Source organism: Lathyrus oleraceus, chromosome 2 (genome assembly GCF_024323335.1).
Source record: "Lathyrus oleraceus cultivar Zhongwan6 chromosome 2, CAAS_Psat_ZW6_1.0, whole genome shotgun sequence".
Lineage (NCBI taxonomy): Eukaryota > Viridiplantae > Streptophyta > Magnoliopsida > Fabales > Fabaceae > Lathyrus > Lathyrus oleraceus.
This window is the reverse complement of record NC_066580.1, coordinates 487,293,467-487,305,108: the sequence shown is the minus strand read 5'-3', so window position 1 is coordinate 487,305,108 and position 11,642 is coordinate 487,293,467. Positions and strand designations below refer to the sequence as shown.

The 11,642-nt window shown below is 36.8% G+C and overlaps 1 protein-coding gene across 1 annotated transcript; it reads left to right on the top strand.

Annotated features, from left to right (window-relative positions):
- The first annotated feature begins 1,563 nt into the window (after positions 1–1,563).
- LOC127120809 (probable protein phosphatase 2C 8) lies at positions 1,564–3,112 on the top strand. The gene is made up of 3 exons (XM_051051361.1): positions 1,564–2,316; positions 2,449–2,554; positions 2,645–3,112. The coding sequence occupies exons 1-3, from the start codon at positions 1,651–1,653 to the stop codon at positions 2,956–2,958; spliced, it is 1,086 nt and encodes a 361-aa protein (XP_050907318.1). The 5' UTR covers positions 1,564–1,650; the 3' UTR covers positions 2,959–3,112.
- Positions 3,113–11,642: the final 8,530 nt, after the last annotated feature.

The window sequence follows — 11,642 nt, the reverse complement described above, 5'->3', positions numbered from 1 at the left end:
CAGTTTTCTTCATATTAGCAGGGTTTACTTCATTCTTCCTCACGTTAGTGGCTTAAATGATGCCCTATATCCATTGAAGGCATTGAACGTGCTAGTGGTAAATACCTTTTGTTGCTTGCTCGTTGAGAATTGACAGATAAGTTTCCTAGTTTCTAGTAACTCGTCACTGAGAGGCGGATGAGGTTCATGAACTACCTCAGGGCTGCCTCCTTGAAAATGTTAGACATGAACTTTCACTTCAGAAAGTCAAATGTGCCAATGATTGACATCCGAGTGTTGATGGCATTGATGTGTTAATGTGGTCGCTCTTCCTATCAAACTTCAGTAGCGACAACAATTTGAAGTTCCCTAGTACTGAAACACACCAAATATCATCTGAGAGAGGTTGGAGGTGAAAGAACCCGTCTTCTATCTAGAAATATCCATGGTGCCACTCTTGAAGGGTCAGGACATTCATATCCAAAGTTTGATTGGAATGACGTGGCTCCTAAATAACAACCCACATCTCTGTTAAGGTTTTTTGGTCATCGTGGTGGGGCTTCGCCGTGTAACCATGCCGAAGAAGGTGGATGAACCGGTTGAAAGTTGGAATGAGTGTGGTCTAGGTTAGTTTTACTAAGACCCCTTGACGCAAATTGTACTTGTGAAATACAATAAGGGTTATTGAGCGTCACCTCACGTGTTTGATAGTAAGAGACTCTATATGCTTTGATTTTATGGAATTAGTAGAGGGATCTCCAAACCTGAGGTTGGAGTATTTATCGAGGACTTCTTAGGGCAGGATGGAAGAAGAGAAGTTATTTTCTCTAACTTCCCAACGAAGACGTAGGAGTAGGAGAATATTAATTCTTCCTCAAATCTTGGAGGAACAATTTTCTTCTGTGACTGTCATCCCCATATCGTTATTTCTTAAATACCTTACAAGCCACACGTGACAAACAACCGAACATAGATCTTAGTTCAGACTGGACAATCCAATCTAAATTGAGCGACCTAGAACGTGACCCAATCTTACAACATCCTACTCGGATTGCCTTACCATAAACTATCTTGCCATAGATTGTCCCTTTATTGGCTTAGTAAAATTATTAAAGTTCAAAAACAATTCAAAATTACTTGAAAATGAAACTCTAATAAAATAAAGAAATTATTATAAGTTAATGGCGTGGAAGTGATTTTTATAGGAAATAATCTTCAATAATAATTTTTATGAGTTTTATAAAGATCCTCTTATTTATTTATCTTAGTTTAAGTTGGTTGGAGTGTTTTCTCTCTCGATTTTGTGTGTGTTTATTTTGTAAGAGGACTTGAGTACCTCTAATATATTTCCTTGCTTAAAAAAAGAAGTTATTCCCTGCCCGCCCAACATGCTAAAACCATGATATTGTGAATAGGATGCCACGTATTACTAACACAAATCCAAGCCATCCACGTTTGCCTCGAAATATCCAAAAATCATAGACATATGTACGGTTCAGATTTCATTTATATTCCACAACGTGTGCTGCCTCAACCATTTACATGCGTAGTGTCATTTCACCCAAACACGTATTCAAAACCATTCCATAGGTTTCTCTTCCTCTAGAATAAAACAATTAACTCTAACTCTAGATATTTCAACAAAACTTGCTTGCACATGTTATATACACTATGTCATATGTAACATTTTCTGGTACTAAAAACAATAACATTTGTAGCAGTAGTAGTAATATGAGGAAGTTGTCTAATATGGATGATACTAATAATGTTGTAGCAGACATTAATATCAATAAATCTAAACAAATTGAACGGCGTTACGAAGACTATCGAAGGAAGAGAAAGCGTCCTTGTAAAGCGCCGGTGATCCCTACGATGGAATCAACTACGGGAGACACGGCCACGGCTTCACACGGTTTTATATCTGTGATTGGACGGAGGAGGGTGATGGAAGACGCTATCAAGGTGATTCCTCGTTTCATGGCGGCGAAACAGCAACCGTGTGGATACGATTTCTTTGCGGTTTATGACGGACATGGTGGGATGACGGTGGCGAATGCTTGTCGTGATAGGTTGCACTTGTTGTTGGCAGAGGAAGTGAAGGAAGGTGGAGATCATGGATTGGATTGGTATAAAGCTATGTGTTCTTGTTTCATGAAGATGGATCATGAAATTGGAGTCGCTGGTGGTGGCAGTGGTGATGTTGATGCGGACAACGTGGGTTCAACGGCGGCTGTGGTGGTGGTTGGGAAAGAGGAGATAGTGGTGGCGAACTGTGGTGACTCAAGGGCGGTTTTGTGTAGTGGCGGTGTAGCAGTTGCACTTTCACGTGATCATAAGGTGATAGCCATTTAATAATGCATGATTCATGAGATATGAGTTCTATATTTTGCACCTAAACATGAACGCTTAGTTATTATACATTCACATATATCTGATATGTAACTTTTGTGTTGGAATAATGATTATCAGCCCGATCTTCCGGATGAAAGAGAGAGGATTGAAGCAGCTGGTGGAAAAGTGATTAATTGGAACGGGAGTCGCGTTCTAGGAATTCTTGCTACTTCTAGATCCATAGGTATGTATTGTAATGGAATGCATGTCATCAATATTTTTTACATAAACCCGATAGAGACTAATTTCTCGAGCTGAATATATATATATGCAGGGGACCATTGCATGAAGCCATTTGTGATATCTCAACCAGAGATAAACGTGCATGGAAGAACAAAATCAGATGAGTTTGTTGTGGTGGCAAGTGATGGGCTTTGGGATGTTGTATCAAACAGTTTTGTTTGTGAAGTTGTTAAAAGCTGTCTCCAAGGTCATATGAGGAGGAATAATAGCGATAATGTAAAAGAGGATCTCACTTTTAAAGGTTATGCAGCTGAAGCTGCTGCAATTTTAGCTGAATTGGCTATGGCTAAGGGAAGCAAAGACAACATCAGTATTATAGTCATTCAACTCAACACTAACATTTGATATTTGATCCCCAATTGTTTGCTTTTATTTCCCTTTTGTTTCTTTTACTTTTTCATTTGTTGTTTCTTTTGAGAAGTTTTTGTATTCGATAGTTGAAAAGACTTATGTAGTATTTATAGTAAGTTATTGAATAGAGTGATACGGATTGGAATCATAGTTTGATCAATTCTATCTTTTATACTAATTCTTAATTTCCGATATTTATTCAATTAACTACATGATACACAATAGAATAGTAACTATTTCTAATTGAGATTATGTTTCTATAAGTTAGACTATGGTAAAGTTTTGGAAAGTAACTACGAGAAAACTAGGGAAAAAAGAATTTGAACTAAAATAAGAAATATAAAAGGAAAAGGAAATATTTGAATATTCAAAATAAAATGAAAAACTGAAATTGAAATAAAATAAAATTTGCAAACGTGACGGAACACTCTTCATTACTTTAGAGACCAAACACCAAGTTTTGTTCTCATATCTAAACTTGCTAGTTGGTAAAGGTTTAGTAAATGTCTGCTATTTGTTCTTCAGCTTTGCAATACACAAAGAGTTATACCATGATTCTTCTACACATTCCTCATCAAAATTAGTTTGATGTAGTAAAAAATTGAATTATGAGATATAACCATGGCACCTTGATTGAACTATTGTGTTTTGCAAAGCCAAACGGTAAAGATAAGGGCTCAATAATGGAAGAGAAAAATAATGAGAATCAAGTCACAAAGACAAAGAGAACAGTTTGAAGATTATGTGGTTAATTTGACAGCTAATGAAGAAACGTTTTTGCAAATCTTTCTGTTATGGAAATTTTACTATATTTATTGAGTTGGAAGCACCTTGAATGAATATCGAAAAATTGTATCAATTTTTTTTTCATTTTCGATTCTTTTAGGGTTTTTTTCTAAATCTAATATTTGAGCAATCACTACATCGGTGGTGTTTTCATCATATCTCCCATCAAATTCAAAATGGAAAATGGTATGGACGAAGCCAACCACACCTACACAACAACATTAACACGAAACACCCTTAACATCACATTCTAAAACTTGATGTATCCAAAATTTATGGTGTTACCCTCATAGGTGGATTTTAAAAATCAATTAGTTCTTCACTTACCATCATATATCGGAGGAAGAATGCATCACTGTCACCTCTTTTTACTTGGACGATCTGACCTTAGCTTGATATCAATGGATGTACAACAATGGTTAAATCGTTTCATGTATATAGTTTCTGCAAGCCTGAGATTGCGCCTATGATTAACAACGACCCATGAGGTAAACTGTTTAAGATTCAGTAATCTTACTCTGTTGCTAGTTACCTCTGTGATTTTGAATCCTTTGTTAATCGTATTGTGGGGATTTTCCCACAAGATATCTTAAGTTGTTTATGTTAGATATGTTCATAACCTTATTATTTTTATCGATATAGAAATCAAGAACATAACTCTAAAATAATCTATGAGTCGATATAAACCCCTAAAGATCTCAGGAATGCCGCGCTTAATGATCATGAGACATGCGTTTGAGCGATCCCACTTCTCATAATTTTTTCTCTGTTAAGAGATGGTAGATTCCGTAGGAGAAATAAATTGCTCTTTTCTTAATTCAAGGTCTAGATCCATGCAGTCAAGAACAATTTCTATGTTTTCTTTCTAGCTCTTGAAAATTTTCCCATTAAGGACCGGAACCAAATTCAGATTAACAGGTTGTTACCTGGAATTTTTGACAGGAGGAAAAACCTAAACAAACAAGGGCAAAGATGAAAAATCTTGGTTCGACAAAAATCTAAACTTAGTGAAATTTTCAGATGTTGCAAGGGACATTTCTACTATGTGATAGCATCGACCGCGTAGGTCTTACGATAATAACAAATCGGTCGATAAGGTGGTTATTTGGGTGCATAATATTACGTTCAAATATTAATAACTGCCCATGAGTTTGCTTCTAAAGAGACACGTGGAGAAAGCACAAAGACATGCTGCATGTAGAGCTTTACGTGACGAACTCTGAAGATAGGAATGCTAGGGGTAGTTATTTCATACTTGTATATATGGGGAGTTTATTGTATTAGAAAAGTCTCACAAAAAACTCAAAGTATCAACATATAGAGAAATGAGCGAATGACTGAGAGAATGTAAGAACTGATGAATTACCAACCTTTTACTCTCAATGCAAAGTTTCTAGTCTTACTGTTTCACTTTGTCTTATTTCATTTATTTTCAGTATTATCTAAGTAACTTCATTAAGCATTTCCAATTTTTATCTTTTCTTTTATACACTTTTGAAGTAGTCGAAGTCAACGTATTTCGTTCTTACAGTCGCCTAAGACCCTATTTTTTCGACCAAAGTCGAAAACAGTCATTTCAACATAAGAGAATAAAAAATAAAGTGGTTATCTCGCACTATATTCTAGGATTCACTAGTTGATCCTGCAAGTAACCCTTAATTTGGAGACCAACGGTTGTTTACCATTTTTAACGTAAACAAATTGGCACACCCAGTGGAACATATGCTAAGTTTCCTATCCGTTTATAGATTTTCTTGTTTTCTTTATTTTTAAATATATTCTATTTTTAAAATTCATTAATGAGAATTTTGTATGCTCTTAAGGAGTGGTAATGCTTTGTCTAGAATATCTCATACTCCTGTAGATAGTGTCAAACCCCAGAATAATCCCCAAAATATAGTGCAACAACCAGCCGAGTGGCCGGTTGAGGATCCAATTCTCTCGACACCAGTTAGAACGACCGCTCCGGTGGCATCAACGATGCCGGTCGCAAAGATTCCATCGCAAGGGGAAACTTCCCCATCACAGTCGAGAAATTCTCTGAATAATCCTGCGATTGCGGGACCTTTGTTTGGGTTCTCAATGCCACCGTATGGCAGAGATTACCCTTATGGTATTCCAACGTCCATGATGGGGAGCCTTCAACCCAATGCGTCAACCTTTATTGACAATGTGATTACCACAACACCATTGTACAACCCATACAATGCCTCAACGTCGACCATTAACAATATGGTACGGTCAGGTGGGGTAAACTATATCCCCCAGAATACGCCATCTTTGAATACAACTTCTACGATGGGAATGAGGCAGCAAATTGATGAGAGTAATTTAGAGTTAGTGAATACCCTCACCCAAAAAATGGGAACTATTTTTAACCCGTTGATTGCTGAAATTCTGGGATGCAGATATCAGATGTCCTAAAAGATGTCGAGATACTATCTGAATAATAACAGAACAACTTACATATAGAGGAACATAAAATACCAGAATACACAAAGTTGTTAACCCAGTTCGGTGTGCAACAACACCTACATCTGGGGGCTACCAAGTCAGGGAGGAAATCCACTAAATAGTATTAGTTTGTATGCCTTCTTCAAACTATCTCCAATTTACAGAATACACCCTAATCACTGCTCGTGCCTAACTTCTACCTAAGATACTCCTAGGTGTGAGACCCTTCTCACCTCCCTATCAATCACAGCAATGCTATTTAAACACTTACAAGAAAATCAGAAGACACAGTTCAAGGACACAAATCACTCAATGCTTAAAAGCTTAAGAGTGCTTGAAAATGCTTACAACAAATCAACATAGTCCTACTCATATATCAAGATGATATTTGAGAGGCTCACAAACACTCAAACCCTAATACGGTCAACTCTCTTCTCTTCTACGTGAGTAATTAGGTTTTGAGACATTCTATTTATAGCCATATAATGCATTGGATTTGGTGTTGATGTAAGCCCTAGATGCCAATACTTTTGGTACTTGTATCAAATTATTTATTAATAATAAAAGACTTTTTTCTTTATTATGTTTGTCTAATAAAGTCCCTAGAATAGATAGTCCGTTTAATGTATCAAGTGTGACTTAATCATGAGATCACATTAAACATAAGGACATTATTCTTAAAGTATCCATAGTCGAGCTTTATTGTGAAGTGGGATAACATTAAAGCATTAAGACTATTATGTATATAGACCGATAATCACATCTCATGGATCATGGATAAGGAGTTATCAAGTCTTAAACATAGGTATGAATATTAAGAGTAATATTTATATTGGATTGACCCGCTATGAGAATACTATATAGAATGTTATGCAAAGTGTCATAATTTATTCTCATGGTGATAATGGTGTATACCACCCTTCGACCTGAAACCACTGTGGACCCTAGATGTAGAGTCGAGTGCCTTATTGCTGATCAAACATTGTCCCTAACTGGATGACCATAAAGACAGTTGATGGGTACTCCACGAAGCATGCTAAGGGACATGAGTGACCTAGATGGAATTTGCCCATCCTGCGTAACAAGATAAATGTCTATGGGCCCAATATTGAACTGGACAAGGATGACACGGTCTATGCCTTGTGTTCAATATAGACATAAAGGAAAAAGGGTAATTGTACACATAAGTACTATCACAAAAGGATTTGTCAGATCACATGATATTTCCGTGTCTTGGGTAGCAGTGATGTGTTGCTAGATACCGCTCACTATTTATTATGTTAAATACGTGATTTAATATAATTGTCAATGTCGCGAAAACCTAGAGGGTCACACACAAAAAGGACGGATTGATGAGAGATAGAGTAACTAAGGAATACCGTAATGTACGGTGCCCTTAAGTGAACTGTAGAACATCGTAAGGTACAATGTACTTAAGTAGAATACGAAATATGGTAAAGTACCACGTACTTAAGTGATTTTGGCATATTATAAGATATGGGCCACATACACTTGAGTGGGCTTTTTAGCTTGCAGCCCACACAAATGGTTCTATAAATAGAACCCTTGTGTAGAAGCATTTGTGCAGTTGCAATTTCGTTTCTCTCTCTCTCTCTCTCTCTCTCTCTCTCTCTCTCTCTCTCTCTCTCTCTCACTCAAAGCCTTCATTCATAGCAGCTAGCACTGAGATTGAAGGAATCCGTTCGTGTGGACTGAGTAGAGGCGTTGTCATCGTTCAACGTTCGTGATCACTTCGTAGATCTGCATCAAAGGTTACAATCACCATAAGAGGTAACGATTCTATCACTGATCATGCCCATTCGTAAGGATCACTAAAGGAGAAAATTTTAAATTCCATTGCATTTTGGATCGCTCTTTTCCTTCATTTGGGCCTTGTATTCCACGAGCACCAGCTGCATAACATTAGGAATCAATCAAAAGTTTCCTAAAATGTCTTAAAATTTAGGAAACAGAATCTGTTAACCACAACTCACATCTCTGATTCCTCAATCACGAACGTCACCAGGGAAAACCTAATATTCCTAGAATATTCTGTAGACAATTAACCCTACAAAAATTACCAAGGTAAAAACCTGTTTCAGACAAGATGTCACAATCACATGTTAGGACATCTTGTTCAACATGTTGCAGCTAAGTTAGTTTTACAAAAATTACTACCAATTAAAACAACCAGGAGTTAACAATCTCCCCCTTTGGCAAATTTTGGCTAAAACAACCAAGTACACCTTGCACAGCTGCACCACAGTTCAGGTTAACACCATAGGACTGAAACATCAACATAACAAAATAAAACACACATATAAATTACAAGGGTACTCATTCAATCACATTAGTCAAAGTCAATAGTCAATACTCCCCCTATTTCACATAATCAGGACTCCCCCTCAAGGGAACATCCAACCTACTATGAACTGTCCAAGTTCAGACAACAGAGGCTTATGCAGTAGAAGACCATTAAGTCTCACAAATAAGAGAAACCAAGGTTCTCCAAAAAAAAACACTACAAACAAGATGTTAGAACATTTGGTCTGACATTAGCACAAGCACCAGCATCCACTAAAGCATAAACATGCATGACAATCAATCATGCATACATCAGAGGCATATGCAGCGGTCAAAACCACTCCCTTAGTCAAGTTGATGTCACAACACCTTGTTAGACATCACAAGACAACAACCTAGAATATCTCCTATCTCCTTAAGCACAGTCAGACAGTGGTTAGTGGTTAGCACACGCAATACTACCCCTTATTAGCCATAATCTGACAAAGGTAAGCATCTAACCAGAAACTGAAACAAAACCATATTCATAGAGTGGAAGAACCCCGGCTAACTCTGCGTAGTGTGATTGGTCGCCGAAATTTAATTTGGTTTTAATTAATTAAAAGAATTAAAATTAATAATAATGATGTGTTTATTATTATTGTCTTGTGGTGATCGGTTATGGCCTTAGTTTTCCTTTTTTTTTTGGGTTTTTAAAATACGACCTATGTGTCGTGCCTCTCTTTTAATCTCTTAATGTAACTTCTTTTCTCATCTCACTCCCTCGTATGTAAAACGAGTTTCTTTTATGTAATGTAATGTTATGAAGAAAGAGAAGAATTCAATATCAAAGGAGGACAACCTTGAAGATCTTGCTTGGAGAAGCTTAGATCGTTATTAGGTTAGCTTAGGTTCTCTCATTGGCTTGGGAGAACAATTGCGCTAGGGGCCATAACTGTTTCATTATGTATGTTGATGTATGTTGATGCATGTGAGAGACGGTTTATATGATAAATAAGCCGGTGAGATCAGAATAATTGCAAATTCCCTCAAATTAAATATTAAGTTTATGCTTTCCAAGTTTTAGCACTCATCAAGGCTAGTATCGGATAATGTAGGTTTCGCCTACGTGAGGTGCATGTTCTATATTAGTAAGGTGTGATGGGATAATTGTAATATCCAATTGCTAAAACAATGGGTCAAACTTAACTAAACAAATTATAATAAGATTATATATGTTTAGAAGCAAGAGTTGGAAATGATCCATGTGATGGATTGGAATAAGGAGTTATTCACCCAACTAAAATATTCAAGAATTGTATTAGATACAATTGGAAGGAGTTCCTACCTAAATAACCTAGTTTTGTGTAATCCGCCTATGCGGACTTAAAACAAAGTGAAATGTGGATCTCGACACACTAGAAAATCTTCCAACGGGATTTTCCGAATCAAATGGTGAGGGTCATTTCTTTTGAGTAAAATAGTGGGAGCATATTTAATTAAAGGCCTAATTAAATATGTTATTGGTACTCATATTTTCATTATTTTCATGTAGATTACCATGACAACAAACACCTCTAACAACATTTTGCGATCAATCCTTGACAAAGAAAAATTGTCTGGGACAAATTTTCTAGATTGGCACCGAAATATGAGGATTGTCCTCAAACATGATAGAAAGTTGTATGTCTTGGAGAAACCTGTTCCTGAAGAGGAACCTCCTAGTTCTGCACCTAAGGCAGAAAGAGATGCTTATAAGAAGCATGTTGATGATGCCAATGAAACTGCTTGTCTCATGCTAGCTACCATGAACTCAAAGTTGCAAAAGCAACATGAGAACATGGCAGCGTTCGATATGATCGAACACCTGAAGATGCTCTATCAAGAGAAATCAAGGCATGAAAGGTTTGAAGTTTCAAAAGCCCTTTTTCAAGGCAAGTTAGCTGAGGGAGCCCCTATAGGTCCCCATGTGCTCAAGATGATTGGGTATGTGGAAAACCTTGAGAGGTTGGGTTTTCCCCTCGGAAAGGAACTTTCGACTGATTTGATCTTGCAATTGTTTCCAGATAGATTCAGTCAATTTGTCCTAAATTTTAATATGAATGATATTGACAAATCTCTTCCTGAACTGCTAGCCATGTTAAGAACTGCTGAGCAGAATCTAAAGTCAAAAGGGAAATCCATTCTAATGATCGGAAATGGAAAGAGACAGAACAAAAGACCCACTAAGTAGGGTGATAAAGGGAAAGGCAAGGAAGTTGCCAAACCCAAACCCACTGCTGTTGCTTTGAAGCCTAGTGGAGGCATAGCAAAGGAAGGCACCTGCTTCCATTGCGGTAAGACCGGACACTGGAAGAGAAACTGCCAAAAGTACCTAGAAGATAAGAAGAATGGAGTAGAGACTTCAACTTCAGGTATTTTTGTTATTGAAATTAATTTATCTACTTCTGCATCATGGGTATTAGATACTGGATGCGGTTCTCACATTTGTACCAATGTTCAGGGGATAAAAAGGAGTAGAGATTTGGCAAAAGGTGAAGTTGACCTACGAGTTGGCAATGGAGCAAAAGTTGTTGCTTTAGCCGTAGGAACTTATGTATTGACTTTACCTAGTGATTTAATAATTCAGTTAGAGAACTGTTATTATGTACTTGCAATTAGCAGGAATATTATTTCCGTTTCTTGTTTGGACAAGTTTGGTTTTTCATTTATAATAAAGAACAATTGTTGCTCAATTTATTTGAATGATATATTCTATGCTACTACACAAATGAACAATGGACTATATGTCCTTGATCTTGAAATGCATATTTATAACATTAATACTAAAAGGATGAAACCTAATGAGTTAAATCCAACTTACCTTTGGCATTGTCGATTAGGCCACATAAATGAGAAACGCATTTCCAAACTCCATAAAGATGGACTCTTGGACTCTTTTGATTATGAATCATATGAGACATGCATATCTTGTTTAATTGGAAAGATGACAAAGTCTCCACTCACAGGAAAAGGTGAAAGAGCTAATGGTCTTTTGTCCCTCATACATACTGATGTATGTGGACCACTGAACATACCATCCAGAGGAGGTTTTCAGTACTTCATCACATTTATTGATGATTTCAGTAGATATGGTTATGTGTATTTAATGAAAT